The sequence below is a fragment of the Schistocerca americana genome, chromosome 3 (genome assembly GCF_021461395.2).
Source record: "Schistocerca americana isolate TAMUIC-IGC-003095 chromosome 3, iqSchAmer2.1, whole genome shotgun sequence".
Classification (NCBI taxonomy): domain Eukaryota; kingdom Metazoa; phylum Arthropoda; class Insecta; order Orthoptera; family Acrididae; genus Schistocerca; species Schistocerca americana.
Window position 1 is genome coordinate 659,439,760 of NC_060121.1, and position 13,033 is coordinate 659,452,792.

At 35.5% G+C, this 13,033-nt stretch overlaps 1 protein-coding gene across 1 annotated transcript in view; it reads left to right on the forward strand.

The window, feature by feature from the left end:
• LOC124606283 (glutamate receptor ionotropic, NMDA 2B-like) overlaps positions 1 to 13,033 on the forward strand; it is a 727,746-nt gene that overhangs the window by 681,828 nt on the left and 32,885 nt on the right. Inside the window, exon 14 of the mRNA XM_047138265.1 lies at positions 1,322 to 1,426. Coding sequence (XP_046994221.1) covers positions 1,322 to 1,426 — 105 coding nt within the window. The remainder of the gene's footprint in view (positions 1 to 1,321; positions 1,427 to 13,033) is intronic.

Sequence of the window (13,033 nt, forward strand, 5' to 3'; positions counted from 1 at the left end):
AATTTGAGAAGCCCTGCATAAAATCATTACGTTATTAATCATTTCCAGTCATTCCTCATAGTTCAGAATATAATAAATGTTAATTAAAACAGTAAATTCTATTTCTATAACGTTATTACAAGCTTGTTATTTATAAACAATTCACCTGGTGCAGAAATTAAATGCAGGGCTGAGGGCTATAATTGGCTGCAAGTATGCTTCTGTTCCTGCTGTTTCTGTTGTGTAAAAACTGTGTATGTGGCTGTACTGGAATGGCCTTTTTCTCAGCAAGTTCATATTTGCTTTAGTTGTAATACATAAATAATTTATGATTTTTACAAGACACATTTTCAGTATTAATGACATCCAGTGAATCACATATATGTTATACCTGTAAATAGAAGTCTTTATGAAACTACTATCTTATGTCACTTCTCTAATACCTAAATGACAAATTTTTATGAATAACACATTTAATTTTACTCAAATGAATGTAAAAATAATGTATGTGATGCGTAGAAATAGATTTTTAAACATTTTTATCCCAACAAAAAAGGTTATCTTTCGTAATTTGCATTTTTATGACAGAACTTTTCTTCCCAGGTTTATAAGCATGTCTGAAAAATTTTTCTGTGTGTTTACCATGTTTTTAAATCAATTAAGAATTTCTCTACATATGTTAGTAACTGTGCATCCTCCTAAAACATGCAATAAAAATTGTCAGTTATGTTAATCCTGCAGAAGACGTTAGTGACAACTTCATCCATGGCACAAAAAATGTGTGGTTTCTCTTGAGTCAGGGATATTCTATATAATCTCAGTGCCATGCATGAATCTGTTGGATGGCATATTTAGTAATGTTTTTTTTAAAAAATAAGGCAAGCTTATCAATTGTGTACCCCTTTTAGCACACTGCTTCCTACGAAGCACGATCGCAATATTTCCATTCAAAACATCATGTTACTTTTGTGTGTTAGTTAAGCTATCGAATGTGCATGAAAGAGCCACAGCAACAGCAGCACTGCATGTTTATAATTGTTAGGTACAGCTTGAGTCAATAATTTTTACAAATAAATATTTATTTATTTACTACTTTATCTAGGTATTTACTTCTTACTTTACTATGCATTAACGCTTCAGGTCAGTAACATTATCACCTCAGATGTTGAAGTGTGACTGGACAACTTATACTCATGGAGATTTTACACAGAATATGTGAAAAATGCGTATAAAGTTCAAAACAGAAAGTATATAAAACACATGTATTCTGTACACAAAGATATGGTAATTAGATCCTAAATAATACTTGAGATAATATAATTTCAATTTACATATGTTGCAGAATTATGGACAGTACTGATGTCCTGAAACACCGTGACATGACAAGAAATCATATTACTTCCACAGAGTATTCTGGTCGCTTTGATGGCAGTAACCAGTTGTTCAGGTATACTTCACAGTTTTATCCATCAGTGAAAAATATGTGCATCACAATTCCTTACTATTACTACACAGTTTTCTCTCTTAAACTTAGATATAATTATTTTTCATTTCCAGTGTTGTATTTGTATTTTTAATCTTATGTGATCATTGTATTATGAAAATAAATTTATGAGACACACATTGATTGCACTACATAACCTATTTTATTTAACATATCTAGACACCAACAACAAACAGATACAAACAGTACATGTACCCCCAGATAACATGCACTCTCACATTACTCACGTTGCCACCCTTTAAAACACCATACAGCAAACATTGCGTTTTACAAACTGTTTAACTCATTCATCTTTGCCCCCTTGAAATCAGTGTTTCTTTCAACAAATTTTAATCATATATGTTACGTTTTTTATAGCAATAACGAAAATTCTTGGGTGAAACAACACATAAAATAAGGGAAAGGCAACTACTAGCTTACAAAGGACTGGCTTGTGGCACACAGAAATACATAACAGAAAATAGTTAACACTAACATTTGAGCTCTTGCTCTTTTTCTAGTAAGAGTACACACATTCACACGCACAACCAAACAGACACCCAAATGTATGTGGCCGTTGTAGCATCAAGATTGATTATTGAATATCAATTATTGAAAGCAGTTACCTGCATAGATGGAAGTGAGGAGGCGATAGGGAAGAATGCCCAAGGCAAGGAGGAGATAGCAGGTCTTTTGCCAGACGACTCAGCAACTGCACAATAAGACAAAAGAAAGTCAGAGGGCAGAGCATAAAAGGGACAGACAGCCAGATGAGGGAAGAGAGAGATAGGAGAAAAGGAGAGGAAGGTGATGATGAAGAGTGAGACAGAGAGGAGAGAGAATAAGGGAGACAGGTGGAAAAAAGGGAAAGGGGAGGGAGGGAGAGAGAGAGAGAGAGAGAGAGAGAGATGGGGAGTTGAGGGCCACAGATGAAAGAGTCATGGGAGAAGGCAGTACACTATATGGATGGGGAAGGACTAGTGTGAACAGAAGAGAGAAGGGAAAAAGCAAGGTGGTAAAGTGGAAGGAAGTTAGCAGAGACTTAGGCCATAGGCCAGGGGGATTGTGAAAGTGTAGCATATGCTGGAGTTCTGGAGAGACCCTCCCCCTCCCCCTGCCCCCAGCCTAAACCTCTGCTAACTCATTTACATTGCCCCCCCCTATCTTTTCCCTTCACTCTTCAGCCCACACCAGTCTTTCCCCACCCTTGCTGTGTACCAGTGCCTTCTCACAGCACTCTTCCTCCTCCACCCCCTCCCCAAGCAGTCTCTCTCTCTCTCTCTCCCTCAATCTCTCTCTCTCTCTCTCTCTCTCTCTCTCTCTCTCTCTCTCTCTCTCTCACCCTCAGTCTCTCTCTCTCTCTCTCTCTCTCTCTCTCTCTCTCTCTCTCTCTCGCTATCTCCCCCTCTTCCCTCTTTTTTTCCATATCTCTCCTTTAGTTTCTCCCCTCCCTGTCTGCCTCTTTATCACTGTATTTCTCTCCTTTCTTCACCCTTTCACTGTCTGTATTCCTTGTATGATCTATCCTTTTTGTCTTGTTGTGCCATCGCTATCTGATGAAAGACCTGCCTCACATTGACCTGCTACCCCTTCTGGCCTCATGCATCTTTCCCTATCTACCCAGGCAACTGCTTTCAGTAATTAATTTCAGTAAACAGTCCTGCTGCTATCTCAGTTGTGTAAGTCTGGTTGTCCTTGTGATTGTGTTTAATTTTACTAGAAAAAGAGCAAGAACTCAAAAGCTAGTGTTAACTGGTTTCCTTTACATGTTTCTGTGTGCCGTGCAGCAATCCTCTATGTGTAAGTGGTTGCCTTTCCCATATTTTATAGACTTTTATATTTTTTAGTTATTCACACATAAAACTGTTATTTGTTTATATATTTCTAAAAGGAAGTTATAGTAGTTGTTTACAGTAGCATTTCTAAATTTCTCAGACTTTGATCTTTGCAGAGCTTTGGTAAGTATACCTAACAACTGTTTTTCTGTATTACAGTACTTTATCTTGAATAAATTTTCTTTGTATGGCTCACTAACATAGTGGAATGTCATGTCTATGTGTTTGCTTCATCTAACTGTCAGTCCTGATTTGATCACCTAGATAGCACTTTGATTGTCTACGTGAAGTATGGTCTTCACTTCTCTTCTGAATAGCTCTAGCAGTAGGTTCTTGATATGTTTTATTTCTTTCACATATTTTACTGCTGAAATGTAGTCTGCTTTAGTTGATGAAGTAATTACCGCACTTCATTTCTTGGATCACCTACTAAAGGCGGCACCATTAGAAAAAATAATGTATACAGTTGTACTCCTCCTGTTTCATTAGTCTTGAGCATGATTGACATCACAGTAGACATTCAAATGAATAGTGTCATCTTCTTCATAGTCTATCTTTTTATGAAAAAGACCATAATTCTTTGTATCTGGGAGGCATCTCAGAGTTCTTTTGACATTCTGGTAATATTTTCTCTATGGGTCTACTGTGAAGTGGCTTTCCTAAATGACTGTGAATCCAAGATCTTGCCTGGTTTTACATGACGAATGAAGGAAACTTCATTTGGCTTCACTATAAGGAAATTTAATGTTTTCATTTACTTGATTTTCTTCATCTCACTTCCCCTCTAGGACTAATGGAATTTTTCTAGTACTTTCTTCACATACTGTTCTTGGTGTAGAAATATTCCTTCATCTTGTATCTACAGTATTTGTGTCCCTAAGTAAATATATGGATTTTCTTACAAGACATTTCAAAATTCTTCTTAACTTTCTTTGACATTTCTCAATTTTCTCCAAGTCTTGTTTTATGATTAGCCATATACATTCCTTCAGTTACATCTTTAAATGTGCATTGATGTGATTTTGAGTGGATTAGTCCTATTTTTAGGAAATCTATAATATTTTTATTCCATCTGGATGGCGTTTGTTTAAGTCCACACAGAACTACCTTCAAAACACAAATCTCGCAAGCACTTTTTATCCTTATTAAAATTTCTTCATCCAGTTTCCCATAGAGAAAGGCTGTTTTCACATCAAACACTCTCATATGAAAATTATTCTCTGCTGCTTGAGTTAATAACAGTCTTAGTCAACAGATATTTCTACTGGGCTGAATAATTCCTGATAACTTATATCCTTTTCTTGTTCAAAACCTCTGACAAGCAGCCTAGCTTTACTTTAAAAATCCATTTACTTGTCAAGATTTCTTTCCCTATTGCCTCCTTTGGATTCACCAACTTAAAAGTGTCATTCTTCTCAAGTGAATTCTTTCTTCTTCTCTTGCTTTTATCCACTTTTCTTTACCTGTGCCAGATAGATTATATAATGATAAGATGGAGTTTTAGGAACAAGGTTTCAAATTTTAAGACATTTCCAGAAACAGATGTGGATTCTGACCACAATCTATTGGTTATGAACTGTAGATTAAAACTGAAGCAACTGCAAAAAGGTGGGAATTTAAGGAGATGTGATCTGGATAAAGTGACAGAACCAGATGTTGTAGAGAGTTTCACGGAGAGCATTAGGGAACGATTGACAGGGATGGGGGAAAGAAATACAGTAAAAGAAGAATGGGTAGCTTTGAAGGATGAAATAGTGAAGGCAGCAGAGGATCAAGTAGGTAAAAGACGAGGCCTAGGAGAAATCCTTGGGTAACAGAACGTTTGTGTGTGACATATAAACCAGTTGTTTCCTTAATTCTGAGCAAGCTGTGGATGTTTCATTTCTGTATATATTGCTTGAGCCACCAAACAGAGCTATAAAGTCGCCTGAAGATAACTCCATAATTAATCTACAGTTCATAACCAATAGATTGTGGTCAGAGTCCACATATGTCCCTGTAAATGTCTTACAATTTAAAACCTGGTTCCTAAATCTCTGTCTTATTGGAGGAGATAAAGGTTTTAAAACATATCTGTAACTAAGGCACACAACAGAATGCAAGTAAATTGTATGATAAATTTCACTGAGATACAAGAACTTGTATCAACACTGAAACAAGTTATAGTGTGTGTAAAAACTATGAGAGAGGAGGCAAAAATGGTGTCATATGCATTTTATGTGAAAGAGAGCTCAATTTACAGTACAAAAAACTCAGTGCGTCGCAAAAACAGCTGAAAACACAATATCGGAATGGGAATGTGATACCGGTAACAGCAGAGAATTACCAGATTTACCAATTCCTTTAAAAAGCCAATATAACGTCCAAAGTAGTGTAAGTGACGACTCTGCATCATAAAATGCTACTGCAAACACTCAGATACCTAAACCAGCCATTTTGCACCCCTGAAGACTTGCAGACTACAACATGTACCTATGCCGCAGCAAAAAATTCGTGGTTGCCTGATGAAACTTTATATTCTAGCTGATAGCCGTGGATGCAGAATCGCCTCCTGTGTTAACTAGACAGCAGTTTAAAAGCCAAGAGCTTTGTCAAGCCAGGAGTGCCCCTCTCAGAAATTATGGAGTTATTGTCAGGTGACTTTATAGCTCTGTTTGGTGACTCAAACGATATGTACAGAAACGAAAAGTCCACAGCTTGATCAGAATTAAGGAAACAATGGTTCATATGCACACAAAAACATTCACTTTGTGACCATTCTCCACCGCTACAATTTGCCACATTGGTCTTGTGTAAATAAGGAGATCAGAGCAACCAATGACCTTCTTTCTGATATATGCAAGCAATTAAAAAATGTTGATGTTATTGATATTAGTTACATTGGGCACAGATTTCACACATTACATGACCTTCACTTGAACAGTCTAAGGAAGGAAATTGTGACCCAGAAATTACTGGAAAAAATCAAGAGGCACCTGCAAATATCTGCAACACAAACAGCAGTGTCAAATTACGAAATCCAGTGGCAGAAAGTACAACACAAATGACAGCACCAGCAGTACCACCCCCCCCCCCCCCCCCCACCACCACCACAACCATCACCACCAACAACATAAAAAACAACAGAAGAAACAGCAATAACAACTAAACCTACATCAACAGCAGAAGAACCATCAGTAGCTGAGGTAAAACCAACATCAGTTACAGCAGCAGCCCTCCTCCAGCAGAAACAGTGTCAGTAAAAAACAGCAAATGCAGTCACTGTACGAGAAAGCATGTCAATGACAGCATCAACAGCAGCAGCCACTGAACCCCCAACAACAGTAGCAGCTGATCAACACCGCCTGAGGAGGAGCCAAAGGCTAGGTACAGCTGCTTCGCTTAGTGATGATTTTTTATGGCACCAAAAGAAGAAAAGGAAGAGATTCTGACAAATCAACCTGAAAAATTGCAGATAAGTGTCAAAAATCAGCAACAAAGGAGCACTTCACCAGTTATTGACAAAATAACAAATACTTGCAAAACTTTCAAGGTAATGAGTCAAAACATTCAGTGTCTGAAGAATAAAGTGTTGGAATTAGAAGTCACCATAAACTACTTTGTAGATATTTCTTGTATTTGTCTATCAGAACGTTGGTGCAGGCACAGTGAATTAAGTCTTATAAATATTGCCACAATGTTTGTAAAAGTAGTGGAGTATGCATGTACACTAGGGCTGGGTTGCAGTATAAAGTTAGATCTGAAACATACCACCTAAATATTGAAAAACATTTTGAATCATGTGCCATTGAGCTAAAATCTGAGGAGAAGTATAAAAATCTAACTGTCATATTAATATACAGGTCAGCATTAGGCGAAAAAACATATTTTTTTAAAAAAATTTGGAAGCAGTGCTAAACATTTTGTATGACAATGAAGTTAACTTATTACTATGTGGGAATTTTAATACCAACCTGATAATTGAAAATTAAGAAAAAAGACAGCTTTTGAGTATCCTAAACAGATTTCACATTAAACCACTCTTCACAGACCCCCACTAGAATAACAGAGACATCTTCATCCCTATTAGATAATATCGTTACAAATATCGAAAACAATGTTACTGAGGCGCAAAACGTAAACTTAGGTCTTTCAGACCACAACATACTAGTAACATAAACTCTTCTGTACCTGAGATGGTTAAATGCAAGTGGAAATATAAAAGGCACTTCTACCCAGAAAAGGTTAATATTTTTATTCAATGGTTAGCAAAAGAAACCTGGGAAGATGTGTTCTCAAAATCATCAACTGATGTATCATTCAATGAATTTTATAAAACTTTCATGTCCAAATTTGAGATGTGTTTCCCAAAAAAGATGACAAGAATTAATGTCATACCAAGAAACAACAGCCAGTGGATAACACCTGCTATCGGAGTACCCCATCAAAAGCTAAAACTTCTCAATCAACTGAGGAAAGACAACCAAGATGAACACTTTGCAGAATATGTTAAGACATATAAGAAAATTTATAAGAAAGTAATTAAAACAGCCAAGACAATGCACAATGACAAAGTAATCATAGGAACAGCAAACAAGTTGAAAGCAATATGGAATATAGAAAAAAGGAAACAAACAAAAGTGTTAAAAAGCAAGATGATATTGTATTAAAAGATGATCATGGTGTGTTACTCAGAAAAGGTACTCTGGTAAATTACATAAATAACTATTTCATAAACACTCCAGACAATCTGAGTAAAAATTTTGCTAGTAATAGCAGTACCATAGTTCAAATAAAGCAACATGGTAATTCAATATTGCTATGTCCCACAAATAAATTAGAAGTTCTTAAGATAATAAAAACAATCAAGAATAAAATGTCCTCTGGAACTGACGAGGTACCAGGTTCAGTCATAATTAAATGTGCTAGTGTCATAGCAGAACCATAGAAGGGGCATTCTCACAAAGATTAAAAATTTCAAAAATAAAACCATTGTATAAAATGGGTGATATATATGATGTGGGAAACTATAGACCAATAGCTTAGTTTTCTGTATTTTCAAAAATATTAGAGACTGTCATGAAAAATATAATTACAAATTACCCCAAAAAATTCAATCTCTTTTCTGTAACAGAACATGGTTTTTGCAAAGGCATGAGTACAGAAACAGCAATTACCCAATTCATCAAAAACATTGTAATAGGATTAGACAGAAATAACAGTACAGTAGGAATAAATTTGGACTTTTCCAAGGCATTCGACATTGTTGATCGTGATATCTAGCTAGACAAAGATTCAGATTCAGATTCAGATTCTTTATTAGTCATTCAGCATTGTTACATGCAATAGACTTCGTCAGTTCACTTAACCTATTAACTTTACAAAAAAAAATTTTACATATTTAAGTTGATATTGGGCATTTCTAAAAATTCTTCTAATGAATAGAATGGATTAGTTAACAAGAAGTTATGAACATTGTCTTTAAATAATTTGTCAGGCTTGATTGACCCATTTTTAAACAATTTGTTATATATTTTATTTGCCATATACTTATGGCTATTGTTAGTTTTAGCTAATCTATTTTGTGGCAACAGCAGAGAAGTACACGTTCTTGTATAGTAGCCATGTCTTTCATTTGTTACACTTAAATTAGGCAGTTCAGCAAGTATGTAGTTAACACTGTCAAGAATATATAAATTAATTACTGTTAAAATTCTATATTTAGTGAACAATGGTTTACAATGTGTTCTATTATCTACCTTAGCCATTACTCTGATTGCTTTCTTCTGGATCACCATAATTTCATTTATTTTTCTGCTGTTTCCCCAGAGTATTAACCCATACCTTAAAACAGATTGAAAAAAGGCAAAGTACGCTGTCCTTACGTACTCAAATGTCACACAACACATCAGTCTCTTCAACAAATATATAACTCTTGACAACCTAACCACTATGTGATCAACATGAGAGTTCCATGTTAGACTGTTGTCAAGTACAATATCTAAAAACTTTGCCTTTTGTTTTTCTATTTTTGTAGTCTTTGATAGACTGAACCACATATTCTGGATCTTTTCCTCATTTAATAGCAGACCATTGGCATTAAACCGTGATGTTGCATTTTCTTTTGCCAATTTCATATCACTTACAAGGTTATCAAGTACATGGTTTACAGATAGAAAAGTTGTGTCATCTGCATACATATATGTCTTTACATCTATATTTCCTGGTAAGTCATTTATGTGTACAAGGAAAAGAAGTGGTCCCTATTTAGATCCCTGTGGCACTCCATGTTGAACCTCGAGTATGTTTGACAGATGACTTCCTGAACTCACCACCTGGTTCCTTTTATTGAGGTATGATTTGATGAGTTTTAAACTTTTATCACATATTCCATAGTACTCAAGTTTAGAGAGCAGAAGTGAGTGGTCAACACAGTCAAAAGCTTTGCTCAGATCACATAAGGTTACCTGTGCGTGCGCATGGTCCTCAAATGCTGCTAGAATGTCTCTGACTAAGAGCTCTATGGCATGTATAGCTGACCTTCCTTTTCTGTAACCAAACTGTGATGCACTTAACATACCATTTAGTTCTAGGTACTCATACATCTGCTTATATATTATGCCTTCAAAGACTTTTCCTAGTACTGGAATTAGTGAAATTGGTCTGTAGTTTGCAGGATCTGATTTGACACCCTTCTTAAAGACTGGAGTTACCTTGGATAGTTTGAGAGGATCAGGAAAAAACCCTTCTATGAGACACAGGTTTATAGAATATGTTAATGGTGCTGCAATGTAATGTATGATTTCTTTCAATAGATTGTTTGACATATTAAAAATATCTGTACTGTATGAATTTTTCATTTCTTTGACTATTTTAAGAACTTCATGTTGGCATACCTCTTTGAAGTGTTTCAATGATGATCCAGCCCTATTATGATTTAGGTTTGCTCTCTTCAGATAATCTATACATGTTACATTGGGTTTACTGATCAGCTTTTTGATATCATCAGCACAGCTTACAAAATATTTATTGAATGTATCTGCTGGTATTGGGACTGTCTTGTCGAAGTTTCTGACTTCACCTTTAACAGTATTAATTACTGACCAGGCTGTTTTGCATTGGTTTTTACTATTTTTTATGAAATTTGTGTTGTATCTTAGTTTCGCTAATTGCAACTCTTTCTTATACAGTTTCTTAGTGATTTTTTCGAGATCCTTAATTTCATTAGAATTGTTTACTTTGGCAAGGCGCTTCAACAGCAGTAGCTTATTTTTTAGATTCTCCAGTTCTTTGGTGTACCAAAATTTACCTTTTCTTGTTTTATGGTATTTCTTTTGAACAAGATGGGCTTTTAAAATACCTGTTAAGTAATTGTGGAATGTTTCATAAACTGTTTGGGCACTGGAATCACAGTTTTGAAATAATTTGTCCCAGTTTGTTATGCTCAACTGGTTAGTTTTATGAGATTGTGTTTTGTTAATATTAAGGTATTAGATTTTGTTAACTTTTGTCCAGCCTTGCTCTCACCCCCTTTTATAAAATGTCTTAACTTTACTGTTAACATGGAGTGGTCTGAGAAAACAAACTCCTTTACCTTGGTGGAGTACATATCACGAGCACAGTTGACAAAACCATTATCCAAGCACGCTTGTAGTCTTGTTGGTTCTGAATTTACATGATGGAAGTTGTGCTGCCTTAGCATATTCAGTAACTTATTTGCACTGTGTTTGTTACATGTTACATCAAAGCTTGAATTAAAGTCTCCCCCAATTACAGTTACATACTGTTTCCATTTCGTTATGTAGCAGAGTACACTGTCTAAATTATCTAAAAAAGTTTTATCATCTGAGTCAGGGGAATGGTAGATACATACTATGATAAATTTCATTATATCACATATGAGCCCGGTAATTTCAAAGTGTTTCTCTACACATGCCCAACTAAGATCTAGTTCTCTACACTCTATTTCATTTGAAACATAGATAACAGTACCACCATTACGGTACTGAGATCTGCAAAAACTATTTCCATATTTATAACCTTCTGGTACATAGTATTGTATTTTTTCTGGTTTAAGCCAATGTTCTGATAGACATAAGAAAGAATACTTATTCTGTGGCAATGACTCATCCAGAATTTCAACTTTATTTTCAAGACCCTGAATGTTTAAAAATAGGATGTTGTTGTGACTTATCTGTGAGTTAGCAGGCAGAAGCTATAGGTATATGAGGAGTTGCATTAAAATGGTATCAGTCATATCTCCACAATAGAAAACAGGTAGTAGAATTTGCCTCAGCAAACAATAAAAATCAAAACATTGTGCCCAGATCGTACATGCAGACTGTACCAATCAGAGTACCTCAGGGCAGCGTTCTAGGACCTAGTAGTAGTAGTAGATTTATTCATCCATAGATCTCTTTTTACATGGATATAGGACATGTCAAAATATTTACAAGTTTAGATCAATTTAAAATAAGCTAATTTGTGTACACGTATATTTACAGGCTTCTAGTTAGAGAGTTAGAGACAATCATTAGATTTACTCCTGGTATACAGTACTTTTTTACAAAAACTTATTAAATAATGTAATGCCACACTGGTCACTCATATCTCACTATCAATCACTGCACACACTATACACATGTTGTTTCATACACTTCACTCACTACACACACACACACACACACACACACACACACACACACACACTGGTGATCTGTGGGCTATTTTCTGTATTACAACTTCCCATTTGCTATCCTGAAAAACTCTGTCTGCATTCCTCCATAATGAGTGAGATGTTGAACTCAGAAAGAGGTGTTAGTATTGTGCTATGCATAGCTTGGGGTAAGTATTTCTAGAAAGGAAAACAGAAGGGACAAAAACAAAGTGAAGGTGTTATTTGGAATGTTGAATGTTTTATAATCATTATTATTGTTATTTATTTGTATAACATTTTTTTTATGAAACCCCTATTCTGTTTTATCTAAGTAATCCTTCAATGCATAAAATGTATTGTGTGACAGGTACTACTTAGCTGCACTTTAATAAGTGTATTTTTGCAATTTCTTTAATTTCTTTTGGTAATTTATTGTACAGTTTTATTCCTAGGTAGAAAATGCTGTTTTGAGTGTTATGTTTATTTTTTTCTTGGTAAGAGTCTATCTCTTGTTGCATGGTCATGGACAGAGCTGTTTGTCCAGTAATTATCAATGTTATTTTTGATGTGTGTAACTGACTGCTAAATGTATTCACATAGAGCAGTTAAAATCCCCAGTGTTTTGAACAGATCCTTACAATGAGCTTGACTAGTATTGTTGGTTATTATTCATATGGCTCTTTTCTGGAGTTTGAAAACTGTGTTCATATTTTGTGCATTTGTTCCCCAAAAAAGAATGCCATAGCTAAGAATTGTGTGTACATATGAATAATATGCAACTAAAAGACACTGCATGTTACACACTGATGATAGGATTCTAAGGGCATAACAGAATAGGAAAATAAGAATTCTGCTTATAGGTAGCAGTCATGGGAGGGGTGTGGGCCAACAGCTTCAGGAGAAATTAGGGGCAGAGTACCAGGTCAGCTACGCAAAGACTTTGAGAAGGAAAATCAGGTAATTATAGTTGGGGGAGAAGGAAACAGCCTGGCTATGAATCCAAGATATAGCATTAGGAGTGACCTGGATAAAATAGGAGCAGAAACTGGGCACATGAATGTGGAGTTTGTGGAGGTCTTTCAGCACCATGATCATCCCTGG